The sequence below is a fragment of the Chelmon rostratus genome, chromosome 1, assembly GCF_017976325.1.
Source record: "Chelmon rostratus isolate fCheRos1 chromosome 1, fCheRos1.pri, whole genome shotgun sequence".
NCBI lineage: Eukaryota > Metazoa > Chordata > Actinopteri > Chaetodontiformes > Chaetodontidae > Chelmon > Chelmon rostratus.
In genome coordinates, this window is record NC_055658.1 from 6,936,587 (window position 1) to 6,959,666 (window position 23,080).

At 41.9% G+C, this 23,080-nt stretch overlaps 1 protein-coding gene across 2 annotated transcripts; it reads right to left on the reverse strand.

Annotated features, from left to right (window-relative positions):
- Positions 1-1,979: 1,979 nt before the first annotated feature.
- eprs1 (glutamyl-prolyl-tRNA synthetase 1) lies at positions 1,980-23,073 on the reverse strand. 2 transcript variants are annotated; one of them, XM_041937089.1, is made up of 35 exons: positions 22,923-23,073; positions 21,004-21,088; positions 20,769-20,868; positions 20,520-20,676; positions 20,267-20,403; positions 19,967-20,061; positions 19,731-19,857; positions 19,411-19,603; positions 19,124-19,295; positions 18,790-19,023; positions 18,486-18,570; positions 17,995-18,054; positions 14,162-14,272; positions 12,954-13,090; positions 12,635-12,842; positions 12,429-12,541; positions 12,164-12,281; positions 11,391-11,564; positions 11,126-11,293; positions 10,617-10,850; positions 9,431-9,604; positions 9,112-9,321; positions 8,769-9,037; positions 7,109-7,160; positions 6,800-7,009; positions 6,519-6,591; positions 5,752-5,831; positions 5,475-5,576; positions 5,193-5,348; positions 4,844-5,041; positions 4,429-4,602; positions 4,036-4,196; positions 3,528-3,606; positions 3,371-3,435; positions 1,980-2,967 (listed from the first exon to the last, which is right to left on the reverse strand). In XM_041937089.1, the coding sequence occupies exons 1-35, from the start codon at positions 22,963-22,965 to the stop codon at positions 2,817-2,819; spliced, it is 4,905 nt and encodes a 1,634-aa protein (XP_041793023.1). In that variant the 5' UTR covers positions 22,966-23,073; the 3' UTR covers positions 1,980-2,816. The 2 variants fall into 2 exon arrangements, with proteins under 2 accessions (XP_041793023.1, XP_041793033.1); XM_041937099.1 differs by lacking the exon at positions 10,617-10,850.
- Positions 23,074-23,080: the final 7 nt, after the last annotated feature.

Genomic DNA, 23,080 nt, shown 5'->3' on the forward strand with positions numbered 1-23,080 from the left:
GCTGAACAGTTATTTGTTTCCATTCATCCAACCCTGCGCCTCCAGCGTCGCTGTTGTTGGCACTCATTAGGGTGGTTGCCGTTCTTACCCTGGGCTATGCACACCTTGACTGATTTTTATTAATAATTTCTCCTTTAATTGAGTCGCATGTGTATTGGGGTCTAGTTAGTTATCATCTTAGTCCTTTGCCTTGCGTTTGGATTGCTTTGCATGTTTGTTTGCTTTACTTCTTCTTTATTATCTTTCTTTGGTTGCTTTGCATGTTTATTGGAGCTTATTATTTTTGATAAATTCAAGATTATTTCTGATTATTTTTGCTTATTTGCTGTGGGCTATTTGACCATTTTTCTTTTGTTTGCATGGGTTTGGTTCTGTTAATTTGTGTGGTTCAATTAATTTAACCCAATTTAATTATTTGTCCTTTGTTGTGTATTTTGTGGGGTTTTGTTAATTTGTGTGGTTTATTAGTTTAACTATGAGTTAAACCCAATTTAGTTATTTGCCAATCTAGTTATTTGCCTTTGTGTTTATTTTGTTGGGTTGGTCTCGGGAGTGCTTGAATGTGTGTGTGTGCGTAATAATTTTATTGATGAATTGTGTTAAACTTATAATATATTGTTAAATAAAAGAACATATTATTTATACTGGACCCAGTCTCAAGCCTTCATCAGTAAAACGAACTTGTGTGCTATATCTACTGTGGAAAGGGTTAGCATAATTCTCCAGGTGAAATTCCTGGGGTGGCGTTGTCGGTTACTATTGTCAATTTGACTCTCCAACTGTCTGGGTGTGATTGGCCTAATCAAAATTTGCGTAACACTCACTAGATTAGATCATCCTTCACCCCGACCCCTCTGCTGCCACATCTGCTTCTTGAAGGAAATGTTAGGGTTTGTTTTCCTGCTCTGTTTGCTTTTTGAAGGAAATGGTAGGGTTTGCTGCTTCTTGAAGGAAATGTTAGAAGAGGCTGTTAAATCTAGTCTGTGGTTTAGGCCTCCACCTTCAGCACCTTCTAAATTTTCCACCCCCTACCCGAACAAGGGTCTGTATCCAATCCCTACTTTCATCTTTTGACTCTACCTCTTTATTTTCTATCCCCTACCCGAACCAGGGTTTGTATTCCCACCCCGCTTTTTCTTGGTGCAGTTGGTGAGAGGCAGGGGTAGATGATGGTAGTGTGGCAATCGGCAGTTACATGTGGCATCTAGGCCTGTGGTAGCATTGTAGCAGCTAACAATAGCTAAAGCGGTGAGAGTATGATAGTATCTTAGCAGTTAGTATTGGTAGCTAGCAATTAACATTAACAGTATAGGTGAATCTAGCGTTATTGTCTTCTTCTGTTCCTCTTAGCAGGTAGCGGTTAGCACATAACATTAGCTAAATGGTAGCATCGGAACTGTATTGTCTTCTTCTGTTCTTCCTAGCGGTTAGCAGTAGCATTAGCAATAGTTAAATGGTAGCATCGGTACTGGCCACTACCTGGAGCATCTCTGGGTCAGTTGAACGTGGCGGTGCTGTTTGGATTGTGTAGGAGCAGTGTGAACTGGCACTAGGGGGGGTGACTCTGGGACGCCGGAGTTCACTGCCTAACCTCCTGGAGGTGTAGTGGGACTAAGTAGGCGAAACACTGTTGAAGGGAGGTTTCCACCTGATGACCCCCAGAGACGTGTTAGGAATCACTGCTCTTTGGCAGGTATAGAGGCAGATTAGAGCTCCAAGGTTCTTCACTGAGAATGAATCCTCTTTTTGAGCACAAGTATCTTGTGTTTAAATTAACTGGTAATATTGTGTATTAAAAGGTTTAAGTTATTTGAATTGTAAGCCTTAATACCCACACTGATATAATGCAGCTTATTTTTTATCTTGCATAGTCCTCTAATACATCAGTCCAATACATCATCATCAACGACCAGCTCAGCAGGGAAGTTAAACATCTGCCACCTTAATCCAAGAACAAAAACAACACAGGGCAGTTTGCCATGGAAACGACTTTATTATAGACAAGTTGTAGAGTTCTTTAATGGGAGAGAAGTGACAGTAGGCTATAATACAGGCCCATACAGAGTTGGTCAAAGCTTTTTCACTTTGGCTCTGGTGGATCTGAGGAATTTGTATTGAATCATGACTCACATACTGTAACCAGTTGTACACAGGGACGAGGGCTGATAAAGCTGTGACAAAAACACCCCAACTACAAGCCTGAGTACCTGCAGAGTTCCTGAGACAGTTTGGCTGCAAGAGATGGGACTGCTGGCAGGCAAACAGCACTTTTCCCCAGATGAAGTATTTGTTTTTTCTTTCAGATTTCAAAAGGCCCAAACACATGTTCACAGAAACTTAACATCACCAGGTCAGAATTGTTTTTTTTGACAATGTTGAGCAAGGAGTTAAAAAAAAAAGGCATCAATACAGAAGTGGTTTCCAAACTCGACCAGCTGCTTTTACCACTGTACCAAAAGATGACTCATTACCTGGCAGGCATAGGAAAGATTTCATATTTGCCTTGTTTCTGGTAGTACTTGCCATCCTAATACAAAGCACTGCAAGACAGTGTTCTTTTGACATGGCCTTTACAAAGTAGGTGCTACAAACATTTATTTCTCTCACCTCCACTTTCTTTCAGATGCATTATAACAATGTTAACATGTGTTTTTTTTTTAAAGAACATATTCTCATTCTAAAGCCACAGTCCAGCCACATCCATACCCATATTACCCCAGACACCCAGAGCTCAGTGAAGAAGAAATAGATGAGAAAGGGTAGGGAAGCCCTTTTCAACAACGATGTTCATCCACGTGCTCCAGCGGAGCGCATCTTTAGTAGCTGCGTCCAAACATGGTGTAGTACTGGGCAGGCTCCTTGCCACTGACACACATCTGACCAGGCTGCAGCGTCTTCAGTGGGGAGAAGGGGATGCAGAGGCTCTTGGCTCCCATGGACGGAGCTCCAGGCTCCAGGTCCTGGTCCCTAAAGGAGAACAAAGCACAAAAATGTCTTTATTGGTTGAAATTAAAGCACTCAAAGCAAAGGGAGGTGAAACCGCACAGGGACAACCAATATTTAACATTTTGTATTTCCCCAAAACCTTATGTGAATGTGACATATTACAAATAACACTCACTAAAAATCCTGAACACATGCTTTTGAAGTGACTCCATAAAACAACAAAAAATGTTTTTTGTCCCCTCCAGCGACCACACAGTGTGACTGTGCTTATTGCATATGCATATTTGATCAAACCAAAATCAAATGAATTTTTTGTTTTCATTTGTAAAGATAATGATGTAGCGACTACATTGTCTTTTGCTCCCTCAAAAGGTTGAGCAAAGCACTACTTCTGTCAAGTCAGACAACGACATGTTGCACATACTTGGCAGTGGTTTTCTTGATCCAATCCTCGCACTCAATTCCTCCACAGAACGGGATCTGGACAATCTATCAAGCAAGAAATATGTATGATCAATCACTTACTCAGGTGAGGACAGACAATGAAACGTTTTGCACTACACGTGGGTTGTGTTACTCACCTTGCCCTGGTCCAACTCCTTCTGGAACTGTTCCATTGTGTCTACAGCCACCATGTTACTCTTCAGCTCATCTGAAGCTCTGACAAAAACACACATTTTAATCAATCTTTTTGCATGTTTATGGACACCAAACATGTCTTCATTTTGCTGTAATTCTGTGTATCGTCATTTACAACTGGATCTTTCACAGTCTGCATAAATAATTTCCAACACAATGTTGCACCAAATACAAGTATATTTGATGAGAGAAAAACAAACTCCCAGCTGTTACAGCGGTTACTTTCTCACATCTTGTATTTTTTGTGCAGAGCAAAGCCTCTAACTGTCACATGATAAAATACTTTCAGTGAGATTTACAGCAGTTAAGACAAGTTTCAACTGCACTTTTTCCATACTCTAACAACACAATGTGCCTTTGCTGTAGCCAAGCTGTACTTGAGTGCTGATATGTCAAGTTGTAACAAAAAACCAATGCAGTCTGGCCCTGGTGTGTTCTGCTGCATCTTACTTCTTAAACAGGCTGGTCTGGATGTCCTCCAACATGGTGACCAGCCTCTTCTCCACCTCAGCTTCTGGAATTGTCACCTTTGCGCCAGAGTCTCTCCTCACTGCAACACACTGACGCTGCTGCATATCTTTAGGTCCCACTTCCAGACGGATAGGAACTCCCTGGAAGAGAGACACAGACACACAAAGATAGAAACAACAATGAGAGAGAGACAGCTACTGTAATTATCAATGCTTTCACAACATATTTGGTTGGTTGGTTGGCTGTTATGACTTGTTGGCTTCTTCTTCTTCTTCATTATCTCACTGTTTCCAATTGCTGAATGTATGCCCTCAGGTAAAGCGCTTCATTAGCTACCACCACTCCTACTACTATCTTCACATTATATCTGACCTTGAGTTCCCAGTGGTTGAACTTCCACCCTGGGGAGTAGTTGTCTCGGAGGTCAGTCTTCACCCTGACGCCGGCATCCAGCAGTCTGCTCATGTATTTGGAGCACTGGGCCATCAGTGCCTCCTTCTCCTGCTCTGGTAGGGAGGCAGTGATCCCACATGGGATGATGACAACCTGGAAGAGTTTGACCATTTAGTGTGTATTAGTGTTTGTCACAGGCCGGTTGTTTAACTTAGCGAATAATTTGTTCTTCATCTATTCTTTGAAGTCATGTAAACATATAAGTATAGGATAAAAAGCAGATGTCTCGTGCTTAATGAGCAATGTCACAAGACATTTGTCAGTTAAAAAAAGTTTAACTGTCCATTCAGCATAGCTACTGTGTTTCCATGTCTCTGTGAGTGTTTGCGTCTACCTGCAGGCAGGCCACCCTGGGTGGCAGTACGAGCCCCATGTTGTCTCCGTGTACCATGGTAAGGACACCGATCGTCCTGGTTGTGATTCCCCAGGAGTTCTGGTAAGCCAGCTCTTTCTCACCCGGTCTCTTTGGATCCTCAAACACAATCTCAAACATCTTGGAGAAGTTCTGACCAAGATGGTGGGATGTAGCACCCTGAGAAGGCACAAAGTAATGCCTGTTTCTCTGCAGCTCATCATTAGTGATCATTAAAGTTAAAGTGTTGAGATTTAAAAATAAAACATAATACTGGGCTGGTGTGAATGGATGAGGAGATCAAGTGAAGTACTCCAGTATACTGCAGTACCTGAATGGCTCTGCCGCTGGCAGAGATGTATGCCTCCACAGTAGTGGTGTAATCTCCTCCTGCAAACTTTTCCTTCTCAGTCTTCCTCCCCTTCACCACAGGGATTGCCATCAGCTCCTCATATACCCTGGCATACAGATCCAGGATCTGAATCACCTACAAATATATCATGTACAGAGCACGGAAAGATTTACTGCTTCGTACAATATGGCGTAGTTAAAACAATAACACTCAATCTAGTACTGTGAGTGATGTAGTAGGCAGCATTGCCCGGGCTGTTACCTCCTCAGCTGCCTCCTCTTTGGTGGCAAAGGCTGAATGGCCCTCCTGCCACAGGAACTCTCTAGTCCTCAGGAAGGGTTGGGGGTGTTTGAACTCCCATCTCTGGATGGAGGAGTGGGGGAGAGAAAGAGGTGAGAAGACAAAAAAAAAAGACTTCAGGGCTGCAGTTAGTTCCTCAACAAGCTTGCAATTAGGAAGTAAAAATGTACAAGTAAGATGAGTGACATAGGAATTGTGGATGAAGACGGTGTGGATGTGACTGTAGGAAGATACCGACCACAACATTACACCACTGGTTGAGTCTGATTGGCAGGTCTCTGTGGGACTGGACCCATTTAGCATAGGCAGGGTACATCACTGAGGCAAAACAGAACAGAACCAAAGGTTCATACCAAACATGACAGAACAACAAAACTATATACACCACATTAAAGGCAGAAGGAGTAGGATTTTTTGGTCACAGTTTAGAGAAATTCTGCCGGCCACCTTAAATACCTCATCTTTTTAAGGACGCTCAATAGGGTTGAGGGTCAGGGGATGATGGTGGCTACACCATGATTTTTCTCCTTTCTCCTTTCCACCAAGGACTCAACTGTGTTTTTTCCAGCATTGATGGTGTATTGTCCGGCAGGAAAATAATTTTGTTTCAGAGTGTGCGATTCTCTCTTTTATACCATTTATACCGTTGCATAATGTGGAACAACTTCTTTAAGTAGATTTCCCTTTAATTAAAATCAGTGGGTAAACAAATTAACACACCTGAGATTGACACCAGTCATCTAAAAGATAGGACAAATAAAACAGGCAGAAACATTCAGTGAAAAACTGCACTAATGCATGATAATTTGGAACAAAATGTGATGATTGAGAGGAAATTTTTTCATTACCACACTGAGTCTTTACATTTGTTTTTGTTTTGTTTTTTTAATGAAAAATGCTACTCATCCTGCCTTTAAAAACAAGACAAATAACGAGATGCCTCTGCATTGATTATATGCAGTATGGTCTTAAAGTCAGAGTCCACTAAAGAGCTGTGGTTCAGACCTGTCTCACTGGTGGGTCTCACAGCAATAGGCTCGGCCAATTCAGTCTTTCCTGACCGGGTTACCCAGGCAACCTGACAAAGATGACAACATTACCATTAAATGATTATTAACATCATGCAGTCATATTGTCAATGTTGTGCTGCATTAACTATATTCTTCTTTTAGTAAAATGTATTTGTATTTTTTGTTTTTCTTAATGCTGCTACGCATGTTTTTTTCCTCCATACGTCATTTCATCATTTAATCTATGGGAGGATGTCATAAAAATGGTCCTTTTACCTCTGGAGCAAAGTCTTCAATGTGGGACTTTTCCTTCTCCAGGGCGGCCTGAGAGACGAACATGGGGAAGTAGCAGTTCTCCACACCTAGTTTCTTAATCTCACGGTCAAAGAAGTCTTTAATGGCCTCCCAGATGGAGTAGGACCAGGGTCGCAGCACATAGCAGCCGCTAACATCATAGTACTCAATCATCTCTGCCTTGGTGATGACCTACAGGAAAGGAGCAACATTACATTGAGAGAATTTTCAAAAGAAATGTCAGAAAAGACTGGACTTGGAGTAAAGGGGACCTGTGTATATTTTACTCACCTGAGAGTACCAGTCAGCCAGGTTCTCCTCTTTCTTGGCCTCCAAACCCAACCTGTCAGGAGACAGACAACAGTTAGTCTGATGCAAATCTATTACATATTGCTTAATGTGTAAATGTGCGTTAAGGTATTTTTATCATGTTAATCACAATTTTTTATGTATTATTTTGTTTAGAAGTAGAGATCTTAGTTTGCAAAAACAAAGCCTGTGTTGACATATTCGTATTAGTGTTGTATTATGCTCTCACTGAAAGACCTGTTTGCCCAATTAAAGGCAATGAACAATGAACAAAATAATGAACAAATACAATGGCAGAGTGATCTGGGAAATTACCACAACACAATCACTGATATGTCAATGCATGGCTGATTAACTGCAAGGAAGTGCAGGAACAAGATCACACCTGAGTGGATTCAAACAATTCTGACAAAACATGCAGCCATTCCCAGTGCAGCAAACCATGCCACTCAAAGCTGACATCAGCAACTAAGAAGCCATCAAACCAGCTTCCTTCTGCTAACTGACACAACAGAGAGATAGAGCCACAGCAGAAGGGTACAACATAATCCCCATTATAGGTATGATACTCTGACCATGATTCTAAGTCTTTACCTGAGGAACAGAAGTTTTACTGTACTTTTTGCATCTTAGATCAAAAACAATTTCCAACTTCAGCAGGTCTTCAGACTGAGAAGATTTAAGGCTGCTGGAGTGTGTATTCACTGTGGAACCATGCAGGGTATAAATATTCATATATATTAGCCATGCAGCACTATTGTAGAGCCATCAAATTTCATTCTTGAGGCTGACAGCAGACCACAACACCGCTCAGGCAGATGAAAAACACACCAACCACTTAAAACTCACCTAATCTGAATACAAAAAGGACAAAAAACCTCTTCAGTCTTTAAGCTACAGTTGCAGAAGGTTGTGCTTACAGACGATCCATCTTCAGTGTCCAAGAAACAAATCCAAGTATGCGCCTCTGTCCCCACAAAGCTCTTGTTTTTATTTAAAAGGCTAAAATATACAACTCATGGCAACGTGAGGTCTGAATAAAACCATGCATCAACTGCCAGTTATTGTATGTTATGAATGTTGTCGTCACAATTAAACACCTCCATACAACACAATGCCTCCTCCAAAGGACATATGTCTCAACTAATTATAACGTGTTCAAAACAGACTTCTGAGAAGAGAGTTCAGAAGAAGGCTTTTTATTGGCTCAGATATTTTGATTCCACTTCTGGTCAATTTCAGCCAAATCATTTTCAGTGCAACAAACTGTTTTATGACCTTGTCATACATCTGACTACCCCGATACAGCATGGGGGAGAAATATTTCCACCAGTCACTATAGTGGAACACACCAAAATAAAAGTGAAAACATGTTGCTGAGGTCATGATGTAAAAGTTGGATCTTCACTTACAGAGAGACTGAAAGAAAGAGTCCAAAGTAGAAAATCTGACCGCAGATGCAAAAAGTAAAATAAAATCTTGTTCCTCAATATTAGAATGATGTTCAGAGTATTTATTGTGACCAGATACAAACTCGCCATTTTATACTAAACATTGTGCTGGCTGCTCACGTTATAAACTATTATCATCATCTGGATATACTTCTTCAACTCTGTCTTTTCATCTGTTTCCAGGCTCTCACCGTGTTTGTTTCTTAGGTCCCTGACCCTCTCCTGAGCCTCCTGCACCTCCTGAGGCCTCCTTGCCCTGGCCGCCTTTGTCTCCTTTACCCTTCTTCCCTCCTCCTGCTCCTCCTCCTTGTTTCTCAGACTTGTTCTCCCTCTCCTTGCGGTTTTTGTCCTCTCCTCCTGTGGCTCCGGCAGCAGCCACTGGCTTGTATTCCTCTCCAGTAAGGGTCTTGTACTTGGTCTTCAGGTCCAGAAGAGTCTTCACGGCTTCGTCCACCTGGTCCTGAAATTGAAAGAGTTGTTTTTTCCTCTCCAATACTAGCTGTATTTAATTCTACTCTGCAACCGGTTCTTTACCTTGGCTGCCTTGTCAGACTTCAACTTCCTAACCAGCTCTCCCTGTTGGGCCACCTGTGAGAACAGTTTCTGGGCCTCCGGGGAAGAGCTGGACTGGGTCTGGGCAGGGCTACTTGGGGCTTGCAATCCTGGCTTGTAATCCTGTCCAGTCTGCTGTTTATATTCTGCCTTCAGAGCCAACAGCTGTTTCACTGCAGCATCTACCTGATCCTGATTAACAGCAAGCAAGAAGAGAACAATTTAGCTATAGCATCAGGAACAGTTGCAGGACTATTGAAAGCAGGGGAAACACTGGTATCATCTGTATATATGGTCTCACCTTGGAGGCCTTGTCAGTCTTCAGTTTCCTGACCAGTTCTCCCTGCTCAGCAACCCTCTCATAAATTCCGGTGGCAGCAGGGGCAGCAGGGGCAGGCTTGTACTCCTGGCCTGTGACCTGTTTGTACTCTGCCTTGAGGGCGAGCAGCTGTTTCACTGCTGCATCAACCTGGTCCTGGGAACACATAGAGAAGGAAAATTGTGACTCAGCTCAAAGCAGTTTTCATAATCCTGTAATGGACAAATATTGTTTTACCAGCAAAAGTGCATAATTAACAGTAACAAGAATATTAATATTCCAATGAATTGTAACAATTTAAGTCTTGATACTGATTAATAAAATCACGTGTTAAGGCATATAAGCTTATATGAATTTGCTTATTTTCACCATCACTGGCCAAGCTTAGCTTTTCATCATTATTGGTGCTTTTCAGTGGGGGTTTGACTATCTGTTGATGCCCCACACCAGATGTTCTTCTTCTGTCTCGCTATATTACTTCGAGGTAGCTTACAGGCACAGACTATAGAGGCTTCCCTAGATCACACACTAGCAACTGAACTTGAAATCATTCCTTCGTCAATGAAAAATTGTATTTTCCTGCAGCAGCCACAGCGGCATTGGTCAAAAGTTATTCTAATCATAGAAACAGGGAATGTCTGGTTTTAGCACAACGGAGTCTGGCTAGTTGTTGACTCATATTAAGATACAGATTGAGAAAAAAGGTCCATGACCTATTAGACTCACTACCCTTCTAATATAGTCGCATATAGTGCAGACATTTACAAAAATTGATTAAAAGTCTCCAGAATTACTGAGTGGGTCATTGCTATTACATAGTAAACTCATGATATAGACATAGATTTGCTATTTACAACCACAAATTAGCAGTATTTCTCTGTAGTCTGGTGGTCAGTCACCACCCTGATCACTGGGCTGCCCTCTCTCAGTCAAGTAATGGATTACCCTTGTTATCAGCGTCTTGGTCATCTAATAAATGTGTTGTCGATTTTTATATTGTGTTTGTATGAGAAAGGAAACTGTATTCATTAGTGATAGCTGACATCCACTTGCAGCATTACACTAAAATTCACCATCATATTTTGGGCAATTATAAAAACACCGGTTTTTATTTTAATTTTTTTTCTATCACTACTTTTCTACCGTCTACAACATCACATCAGAGTACCTTTGGGGCTTTTTCAGACTTCAGTTTCCTCACAACCTCCCCCTGATGTGCAACACGCTCATACAGGCCAGAGGGAGGGGAGGAAGAAGAGGAGGAGGAGGAAGAAGAGGAGGAAGAGGTGGTCACAGGAGAAGGAGCAGAGGGAGCCATCCCTGGTTTGTAATCCTGACCGGTCAGCTTTTTAAACTCCACCTTGAGAGCGAGGAGCTGCTTCACTGCTACATCAATCTGGTCCTGGTACCATCAACAAACCAGTGTATTGTTGCAGGTAGTTAAGTGTAAACTTGACTGGCATGCAAATAATGTGGGGCCATGACGGTGGACAAATCATTCGGGAAACAAGCAGTGAGCAACTAGGCAAACCATTTTGGATGTGGGAATTCACTGAACAACGAATGAGGACACGAGAAATGGCTGCAACCAACGAATGGATGGATGACTTTGGACGTGAGTGCTGATTGGACAAATGGATGTGGACATGATTAGTAACTGGACAAATGTTCAGGTACCTTAGGTGCCTGTTCCGCCTTCAGTTTCCTGACTAGCTCGCCTTGCTGGGCAACGCGGGTGTGTGGGCAGGAGGCGGAGTCTGTTTGTGTGGTGGGTGGGGTTGAAGCAGAGGTGGGAGGAGCCATGCCTGGCTTGTAGTCCATACCTGTCTGCTGCTTAAATTGTGCCTGCAAAGAAAGAAAGAATAAGCAAATCAATGCAAATCATTGGAATAATAAATTGTCTTCATTTAGTTTGATTTACTTTTAAATACAGCTGATGTACCTTTAGAGAAAGCAGCTGCTGAACTGCCTGGGCCAGTTCTGGGTCTTTAGGACCCTTGGTCTTAAGTTGGCGAACAGTTTCACCTTGTGCTACAATGCTTGAGAACAAGTCAATGGCTGAGGTTGAGGCAGGCGCTGGAGAGGAGGTTGAGTTAGCCTTGGCAGGGGCGGCAGGCTAAGACAAGAGGGCAAGGCAGATTTATAGAGGGAAAAGAAGAGCGACACTGACAGTTACCAGTTTATCCCAGGTTCCTCTTAATGCCTTAATTTGCCTTTTATGATTCAACACTGAGAATAGACAGACTCTGAGCCAAGATTAAAAGACAAAAGTGGAGCTCACCTATCATTAAATAACAATAAACTCTATTTGTATAGAACCTTTCATACAGGAATTGCAGCTCAAAGTGCTTTACAACAATTTGTTCAACCTTTCTATTACACGTTAGGCCAGTTGCCTATCATGATCTCTATCATATGCTGTACAGACTGTGAAGGCCCTTTAGGCATATTTGTGATTTGTGACATTGGGCTATGTAAGTAAAATGTGACTGTAATGCTGTAAATGAAAAGGAATTAGCTTCTAAGGATATCAAAACATCTGCAATAATGAGTACTTTATATTTTTTTTACTTTGAAAAAAATTGGGACATCAGCTGCCACTGCTGTCACTTACAGTTGAACAAGTTCCAACTGCATGTTGCTGTTGGGTTATGTAAGAGGTCTTATACACCGATAACAAGTCTGACTGGGGGGGGGTTCTTCAAAAGCACTCACTGTGTTGCTGGGGGCCTGGCTCTTGCTTTTTTCCTTGGATCCAGCAGTCGGCATCTCCTTGACGTGTCCATCGGGAATGTAGAGCAGGACACAGGGACTTTCCTTACAGCTGTTAGGACTGTAGACGTTAACCACAGGTAGGCACAGACAGTAAGACAACCAACATGGCCACACAGCAGAAAACTGTGATAACACTGGGCGGATTCCAGTATGTATTTGGTGATCTCCATGAACTCAAACAAACAAATGGTTCTTTTCCCCTCACCTGACAGGCTCATAGGGCTGGTCACAGATGTAGAAGCCCCGTCTCTGGAGCTGGATGATATCTCCTTTCTTCAGGTTCTTCAGACAGGGATCTCCAAGCATCTTCTCCTCTAACTGAGAGAGCAAGAATGAGACGAAGTCAACAATATTTATAAAAATGATCGCAGCAAACGTCACGAGATTAAGAACACACATTGCAAAACAGACCTTGCTGTTTTTATTAATGTACTCTTTGAAGTCATCATCTTTGGTGATGACTGCTTTGGAGATGAGAGGTTGGTAGTTGATGCAGATGGTGGGTAAAAGGGGGGCACTGTTTGTGTCAGCCAGCCATGTGATCTTTGTTGTCTTCTTGAAGTCCTTGTTCTCCAGGTTCAGGCGGGCCTCCATAGAGACGACCTTAGCATCAGGCCCTCTGAGTATAAGAGTGAGAGTGTGGACAGGTGGAAAAGCATTGCTCCGTTAACACGACACCCTGTGATTCTCAGCAACAATATAGATTAGCAGAACCATGATCCCAACACACTTGTTGATCTTGGTGATGATGAGGTTGCCCCAGTTGATGAAGGTGACCGTCTCTCCCTCTGAGAACGTCTCAGCATCGGCTCCTTCAACCAGGACTCGAGGTCCATACCAAACCTTCTTCATGCCCACCTCTGCATTCTGGAAGGACACAGAGGTTGAGTGTTTCATGAGTTAAAAAAAAAAAAACAACGAAAAAACATTCATTTCCAAAGTGTCCATTTATCTGAGACACATCTTACATACAATAAATAAACTTATTAAATAATTAAACTAATTAACTTATGTGGCCTCTATATTGGAAAAAGCAGTCTGCTGATTAGATCATCTTGGGTAAAAACCTTTAGGGCAGGGGTATTCAATTAAAATTCAAAGACGTCCAGTTAGAGATAATTACCTCAAGCAAAGGTTTTATTGTCCGTTCAAACTGGTCTGGAGGGTTTATAAATAAGTACTCTAATGATAAATGTTTTTTTCCTCAAGTAAAATGAGAGCAGATCATGGACTTGTTGTCAGCCCTTCCTTCAGTAATGTTTTTTATGTTGACCCAAAACCCAAGCAAATTTATGGGAGCATTCGTTGGCAAGTTATTGGCCAGTGAATGACCTAGGGCTTGTGGCGACTGTCGATCAGGTTGTATATTGTCGATTAAAGGGATGACAGATTGATGTTTTTTCTCTAGGCTGATACTAAGGCCATTTTAGCTAACTTAATATCAAACTAAGATGCTATAAAAATAATCTCCAGAATCTGTACCCTCTTGTGTATTTAGAAATGTTTCTGGTGGGGCGGCTGGTCTGAGCACTGAGCCTCATTCATCCGCACAAGTGAATGTTAGATCCTTAATTACAAACCAGTCTCCCATGGATCTGACATCTGACATCTCCCTTCTGCATATACTGTGATTGCTCACCATAACATTGCTCTGCGCTCCATAAGAGAAGTTAACGTTATGAATATAATTTGGATTGTGATATTAAATATAACAACAAATGGAATATGATGCAATGATACTGTCGTGCTGAGCAGACACAGACTTCTGACTTTTGTTAAGTCCTTAGGCTGACCTTCAGCATCTGGATAAAACCCATAATATCCCCAAATACAAGGTGTTATGGTTTTGCTGACACTAAGACTACGTTGTCCATGCTGTCCTACTGCCACCGCCCCCTGGCAACAAGATCGGCATTCAGGAATCTTGAGAACTCTAACCTTGGGGTGTTTGGCCACTTCCTTGATCTCCTCTGTAGCCTCTGGGATGGAAACAGGAACCACATAGGACCTGGACAGAGCTGTGTACCTGGGAGCTACCGGGTCAATAACCTAACATACACACAGACAAAGACATACACACAGACACAAACAGGTCAGCAAAAGAAACAGCAGACTAGTGCTTTATTACAATCTCCACATACCAAATGCTGAGTAATGAAAGGACAAAGCAAAAAATGACGCAACCTTATCCAAAAACTGTTTGCTTTGAAAAGAAAACAAAACAGAAATTGCTAAAAAAAAAATACCCCAACTCAGTAAGTGACAACTGAAAAAAGTAAGATGCACAAGAAGAAAGATGAGTGGAGGAAGAAAAACTGATTACATGGGTGAACTGTGATTGGATGAAGGTGAGGGAAACAAGAGAAACAAGCTTTTCTTTTTCAGCTGCTTATTCAGACCCCATCCAGTTTCACTATTTTACCAGCCAGCTTGAGTGTTTAAGAGCCCAAACGACTGAATGAGCAGCAGAATATAATGTCCCAGCAGCAACACATCAACATCATCCCAGAATGGCCAGTGTTGTTGAGACTAAACCAGAGGATCCCAAAGAAGAGCTGTCTATTTCTATTACACTTCACAGTATAATAAAGCAGACATTTTCAGTATGCAGGCTCCAGTGGGAACAATAATAGTCTCCAGCTCGAACAGTGATGGAACCAGTTGATGAGCTCAGTTTCCTCAGACTCAGTACAAAACTAAAATACATTCTCAACAAAAAAACAAACAGTTTTACTAACTTATGTCACACAGGTTCCATAGCATCAAACTGATCATATTTGTGCTCAGGATGGATTATTATACCAGATGTTGCAAACATATATCTTGTGATCTTTTTACAGCGAGATGACAGCTGCTACAGAAAAAACATGTTAAAGATCTTATCAGTAATGAGGACAGGCTGACTTAATGATTATCTGTGAAGGGGAAATTTGACAATGACCTTTGACCTCCTCACTAATGGGCGCTTGTGATGTTGGTGATTTAGGAAAGAACACAAAGTTATGAACCTGTTAAATGAAGAGTATATAGTTAATAAATGAAGAGGAAATGTTTCAACTGCTCGCTCGAAAGGCTGCAATGGACTAAAGGATGAAGGGAACAGATGGAAAGGAAAACAAAGGGAGGAGGATTTTACACTAAATATGGCAGCCTTGTTAAAAAAAAAATAAAATAAAATCAAGCACAAGAGCTTTGATTTGATACTTCCTGTGGTGAAGGACAGTCTGACTTTTGAAATATATTTAGCAGTTTATGTAACCAGCCTGTTTTGTAGAGTTTTGAAACTACAGATAGAGAATCCTGTAAAATGTACCTCTCTCACTTCCTGGGTTTAAATCCGCCTAAATCACAGAAGGGCTGCAGAGTTGAGTAAGACAATGCAGTTTCAACTGGTTTGGAGTAAGTATGGGTAAAAGACCTTTCCTTTATCGCCAAGCTACCAAGACAACCTAGTATTATTTTTCTTCTTTCTATATAGATTTGTCTGAACAAAAATCAGGCTCCTTGTAAATATGTCCATAGAAAACTGAACCCATAACCCATGTCTCTCCATTCCAGCCCGAATTTTTCACACACATTCACTTTACCCATGTCACCTTTAATTGCTGCTACATAAATACACTTATTTATGTTTTGGATTCTTCAAAAACCAAAACAGTTTGACAGAAGAGCGTAAAACGGCTGATTATCAGTTCAAATCACGGAAGATGGAGAATGGTAATGAAAGCAGCAGACAAGTAAAAAAAAACATGGTTGGTATGCAAGAGTGTAACAACAGATCCACTGTCTAATCATCTTACTCATTTTTGTACTACGATACAAGATAAGCTTTCATACAGCAGAATTACTCCTGTACTGCGCCCTCCACACATCAGATTTAAAACAGATCCTGGGAGACGGTGGAGACTCTTAGTGTCTTGCTGAAGGACACGTCTCGCTGACCTATGACTACACAACTCTGCTGCCCTTTGATTTTAAAAGCTTTTTGTTCTTTGCCAGGTGTGTATTTCTGCTGCAAACAGTGAACATCTGCTTGGCTGGTAAAATAATGACGGTTGCTGGCGGATTTTCAGACTAACCAGCCCATGATGAAATCAGGGAGGGAGTGGGTGAAAATGAGCAAGAGGAGGAGGTGGAGGAGTACCTTCAGACAGCTAATTGGCAGCTTGGAAACAGAAGAGTGAGATGCTGTTTAATGTCAGATACAAGGAAAGAGGAAAAGAGAAAGAGGTAGAGACACATTTACAGAGAATGGATCGTTTACATAATTTCCCTTCATCGCTTTGTCCTTGATACAACTGTTACACCTTCCTGTCTTTGTTTGTCTTCGTTTGTCACTTGAGTTGAGCCAATCAAGCTTTTTCAGTGATGCTCTCTTGTTTTACGACATATTTCAGCCACAAATGTGACTACAAGCTTGTGACAACTTGCACTTAAGAAGTCTTGACTGAAATCTGTAAAGTTTCCCAAATAACTCGGTAGAGTAAGGCGTGTAGTTCACACGTTTTGAACAGGTTTAAGGAGCCACTGAGTGATACCACAGTGTGTCTGTTAAAGTCTGTTATTTTTCATTGGGTCTGCTCTTCCTGTATCATTCTGACTGTGATTTGACACCATAGTATGTACACCTGTGTTCACTGAACTCAGAGGCTTTAGCTGAATAAAGGTCTACCTAAAACAAGCAACTGTGAAGAATGTCTGTAACCACATTTAAACATGAGCTGTTGCTGCAACTTTAAATATTGCCAAGTTGACGTGAAGTCTGGGGGCATGAGACTGTCTGAAGAAGGCAGGGAGAGGAGTTAATTATCATGCACATAAAGCCCTTTGTAAAAACAGGAACTCAACCTGACGCTAACTGTCATCACTTCTGTTGGCAGCTGTTTAATTGTACTTTGCCCCTGATGCTTCCTTACAGCCTGTATTCAACTCAAGTGAAGCAAGACTAGCCTGTCCTTAGTATAAAAAGTACTTTTAATTCTAACATTCTCTCACTTGTTCTTTCCCTAGCATGAGATGTGTACGCTGTGTCACTTCTTTACTCTGTTTATGTATATTTTGAAACTATTAGCTCCACACTTTCTACTTGACTAGGAGATGCAGCAGCACGTGCCAGCAAGGAAAACCACACAGAGGAAGCAACACTGATGTCCAGACAGATGAAACTGGGTAAAAACAACATGAACACAAACTAATGTGGGACATGAAATGAAGCAGTTGGTTTGGTTTTTGAGGTTTTCAGTCTTATTCGGGGTGATATGGAAGGTGAGAGTGGGGTAATGAGGCAGGGAACCAGGTAGCAAATTAAAGTGTATTACAGAATGAGAACAGCAAAGCAGAAAGAAGCCATGCCAGCAGTGAACCCACAGGCAATTCTCTGAACCTCTGTCAGTCACAAGCTGCAGCCTGTGATGCTCATTATATTCCCTCTTTTACTAACATAGGAGGTGGATCAAACCAACATAATAGCTTTAATCCTTCAGAAACAGCACATTATACAAATGTCATTAAAACAAAATGCTCTGCAGTTGTATTTTACAAGATACAACTCAACAGTCTGATTCTCAGACAGACTAATCATAGAGGTAGGATTATATCATGTCATGAATTCAGTGGTCTACAGAAGGACCATTTATTCATACATCTTACTGTTACAGCAATGCAGATAATGCGTAAATAAAAAAGGAGGCAAAATCAATGTCAGAATCACTATTATCATCATTAAAGTAGCTAGGTTCAGACAATCAAACCTACCCATGAGAGAAACGTACCTTCTTATTGAAGGCCCAGATCTTGTCCCATTCCATGTTCACCACTGACCTTGATCCACCCTAGAAAGAGGAGGATAAAAGAAAACACATTTTTAACAGATAGATAAAAAAGCATGTTGCGCCCTATGGATGCTACAGACAAGCTAGAATTTTACAAAATATTAACTCTCTCACGTCCTTTTAGAGATTAACACTTCATAGAGAAAATTAAAACGTACTTAATAGGACTCATTAGTGCAGACTGTGGCATACTGTGCATAATGTTCAAAAGTATGTTAAACACTTTAAGGCCATGTGAAAATAAAAACAAATTTAAAAAAAATCTACATCTTTATGTGCTAAATGTGTAACATTCATTTCATTTTCTCTGGTCTGGTAGAGAGTTGAGAACATTATCTCACACATTTTTTAATCTGTTATCATCAACTCTTTGTGTTAAGAGGGGTATCCCATCTTGTTCTTTGCCCGTCTCTAACTATAGACAGATGTACCTGGGCTGCTATGAACTGTTTCAGACCCTCAACGGTCATTCCTCTCCTCAGTACCCCTCTGACGGTGGGGAAGCGAGGGTCATCCCTGGAAGACGAGATGAGAAAAGCCAAAAGAGAATGTGGTGGTAGAGAGGACAAGGAGAAGAAGGCAAAGAGAGGAGGGGGAGGAATACAGAGGGGAAATGTAGGACAGGGGGAGGGAGAGTATGTTATGAGAGGCCACAAAAAAGTACAAATAATAGACACCTTATACATTCTTCACATGACTAAGCATCAGTCACCAAATAAATCAAACTAAACCTACCATCCGTCGACAAATCCCTGGTCGACGAACCAGGTGAGCTTCCTCTTAGACAGCACTGTGTTGTTGAGGTTCAGTCGGGAGTACTCCCAGATGTAAGGCTTCCTGAGGCGCAGGGCTTCGATTATCCAGTAGAACTGCTCATCACGATCGTGGTACTCAGTGGTCCTAAGAGCGTGGGTCACACCCTCCAAACTGTCCACGATGGGACAGGCAAAGTCATACGTTGGGTACACTCTGGAAGACAGAATCAGGACAGTTTCAACAATTAATATTTATGGAATATTGTCCAGTATTTCATGTGCAAATTGCCCCCAGAATTATGAAAGTAAAGTACTTGTAAGTGCTTCCAGTGCGAGGGTGGGGAGTGTTCTTGCAGCGGAACAGGGTGGGGTCTCTCATGCAGCCATTGTTGGAGTTCATGTCAATCTTGGCCCTCATGCAGCAGGTCTGACCAAACTCTGTCCCAGCTTTCATCTCTGACCACATCTTCATGTTCTCTTCCACCGCTACACAGGACAGAGAAGTTCCACATTGTAGCGTCATAAAATTCAGAAATGTGCATGCTACAGCTTCAACATTCACTGTGACTGGTAATCATGTCATATGTTCCCTTAGACATACTATTGTTTCTGCATTTGGACTCAGTGCGCTGCTCCCTCTCCTGCTTCATCTGCTCAGGGGGAGTGTTGTCGATGTAGGCCTTGCCCTCAGTAAGCAGCTGTTCAGCAAATTTCATTATGACAGGAAAATGGTCGCTAGTGTAGGTGAACTGGTCTGGATGGATCTGGAGCATAGCAACATCTTCCAGGATCACCTGAGAAGGGATAAGGACATGCAGAAATTAGTACACAAAGTCACTTTTTTAGGCATTTTTTTGGGAATAATGACTGACAATTTTCAAAATTCAATTTTCTATTTGCTCTCTGATTTGAACACTTTACCTTTTCAAAGTCCTCCTTTTCCTTCTCGGGGTTGGTGTCGTCAAAGCGCATGATGAGTTTGCCTTTAAATGTGACCTGGTAGTGCTGGTTGAGCAGAGCAGCCTTGGCATGGCCGATATGCAGGTATCTGGCCCCAGAGAGATAGAAAAATTAAGTTCAAGAAAGCTACTGAACTCCTAATGAGCTTTTAGGAATCTAATGACCATGTACATCTGAAACTTCAGATAACGACTTACCCGCTAGCCTCAGGGGGGAATCGAACTACCACCTTGCCCATCTCAGCTCCTGGCAAATCCACAAACTTTCCAACATCCTGCTTCTTCTCAGCCGACTGTTGACCAGGGACACAAATGCAGTGTAAGTTACAATAAAATTCATAATCAACATTAAAAAACTTTGTTTTTCCTCTGTCTATTCAGGACAACGAATATTAACGTCTGCCTGCTTCCCTTCACACTGATGCTTCTTTTTTCCAAATGTTATAAATATCAAATCACAAATCACTTTAATTTTTAAATTTCTGAAATTACACTTACATTGGATTTGCTCAATGGAGCTGTCTTTTTGGCGTACTTGTTGCCCACAGCAGTGAAGGGAACCTGCGAGCTCAGGAAGGAGAACCAGCGATTGACATGGGAGAAGGCTTTGCCCTGGCTTGGCCATTCCCCGTGACCTGCAGAGAAACAACCACAACTGTAGTGCTGCATTTCACCTGTTTTACTGCATAAATTCCACCCAAAAAGAAGAGAATGAGTAAAGCAGACAGAAAAAATCCTGGATGGTACTGACCTTTGAGGGCAGCCCAGACAGAAAGGTCAGCCAAGGTGATGGCATGTCCAACCAGGAAGGTCCGCAGGGAGAGGGCCTTATCCAGTTCACCCAGCGCGACAGTCAAACCAGGCTGACCACACAGACGGCGAGCACTGAACTCCAACCAGTGGTCGACCTGCAGATACCACACAAGCATCTCAAATATGGATCAGGAACCCCAAACTGTTACAAAGTATGTCTCACACAGACACATACAAATATACACACCTCAGTCTGCTCCATTGTGTTGGTTCCATAGAGGCCAAGAGCAGGAGCCACCCGAGCCAGGTACCGACTGATAGAGTTGGCATCATTGAACTGGATCGCACTGAGGGAAGGAGGAAAGAGTTGAAATAAATAAGCAATAATGAAAACATTACAGCAACAAATTGCACATATTCATTTCCTACAGTACATCACTTAAGCTCATTCAGCAATTTGATGAAATAATTATGTCACTTACTCAGAGACGTGAAGACTGGTGTCTTTGCCTTCCTCCACTGATACCTGCACGGTGCCCTTCACATGCTCTGCTGCCAGAAGCGCTCCTGCAGGACAGAAGAGCAAATTCAGTGTTTGAGAGTCTGAATAAACTTAACAGTAAACACCTACACCAGCTTGAGTTAACTTTACTGAGAGAATGTAGAAGCGTTAAGTCAAGGGCAACTGGTTTTTGCTTTCGTTTCTTAAAAGACATTTGGCTCCTTCAGTGCAGAACAACCATGACCAGTTGAACTGGTCCTGTTGTGCAAAAAATGCACAGCGCTTCATGTCACTCTGCTGACCCGCAATCATTACCTTCTCTTGCTGCCTCAACTGAAGTGCACTCTTTGCATGGCTAGAAAAACATCAACATCTCAGTGCTCAAGTGTTTGCTTTGTGTGGAAAGGGTTGTAATGACACTGACCTGATATCAATACAGGCAAGAGTAATGGGGCTGCATTGCAAGTATGTTGCATCAGTTTGAAGCACAACCTAAAGACCCCAGTGTTCTTTCTCTCATAATTTTGAAAAGATACAAACAGCTTGGCACAGAGATCACACTTGTCTAATTAGACCATCTTTCCCTCATGCTTTCATCATTCCTGACTTTGTGTTTGTCTCGTGCACAGGTGCTGTTACATCTTTACAGTCTATCGTAAAGATCTGATCAAGGAGCTACAGAGACAGTTTTACCATTAGTAGGCTAATCTCTGCATGATTGGGTTTGTGGGTACCACCCCAGCCACTAAGACTGCCCAGTATTACACTTTCCAGGAAGGGCGCTGTCGCTCAGCCAATGAAACAGGATTCAAGACAAAAACATATAGCCTCCGTATCCAACACTACACGTTTCAGCTTGCTTGCATCAGCCTGCTGTAGTCACAGCAGTCGCACAACGGCGCTGTTTAGTCACTGTCAAAGCTAGTCAATGGATTAGCTTTTCTTCGTACAAAGCATTAATATACTAACCACTGGAAAGCCTTGTCCAAACTATATTGAGCACGATCAAATGGACTGTCACATAATAATATAACACGTTAGTTTACAGATTATTGTAACAACAGGTAACGTTTCTTGTCTAAGCCCAAACCACCCGGCTGAGCTAACCTGGGTTAGCTAATGTCAGCGTGTCAACTGATCCATAATGTATGTCCCTCAATGTGCATGGTTTATCCACGAGTCATTTCTAAGTTCATAAAGATTTTATACATATAAAGAAGCATGTTTTAAAGCATCCCACAATAAAGGCTGAGAAGTGGAAGTGCTAAGTGTAAAGTAGCTGGTACTGCTAAAAGTCAGTTTTAGAGAATTGCCCGCATGTTGTGGTTCAGTGTGCCACGACGACAAGCTAGCTAACGTTTGCTTGTTAGAGCCAGTGCTACATCTTCCCTTAGCTAGCTGGACAGTAGCGTTAGGTAACTTAAAACACGCCCCATTTTAACTTACATGGACAAAACGACATGCCAATTTTAATTTATATACAGGTCAAGTTACAGAGTTGCTTGTTTGAAAAATGAACCACTTGGCCAGTCCGCTGCTATTTCCCTTTTCGACCTGCAAACATCCGCTAATCGATTTGGCTTGTGTATACAAAAGACACTTGGCATCATTTGACCAAAAAAAAACTTTTAATATCATCGTTTAATTTTAGCATTTCCTTCAAGTCTGCCGTAATAGCCAGGAAATCCCAAAGACCGGCCGAGTGTTTTCCTTGACAAAGCTATTTATATTTGATAACAAGTTACGCAAATAAACATCAGAGGGGAAGATTTTCAAATGGAGTTTGTCCATTTGTTAGGATGACACGTATTGGTGCTAGCAGTTTGCTAGCCGGCTGTCACTAAATGCACAGGACTCATTGAGGAAGTGTTTACTCAAGAATAGCAGGCTGCAACTCACCTAAAGGCGGATTGCTTGTGTTGATGGTGAAGTTTAACGCCATGCTGTGAAATCCTTCTTCCACACAGGTGGTAAAGCCTTCTCACTGTTTAAGAGACCCAACAGCAGTCAGCGGACAGCCGAGACTACTCTCCACACTAAGAAGCAGCACGGCGTGA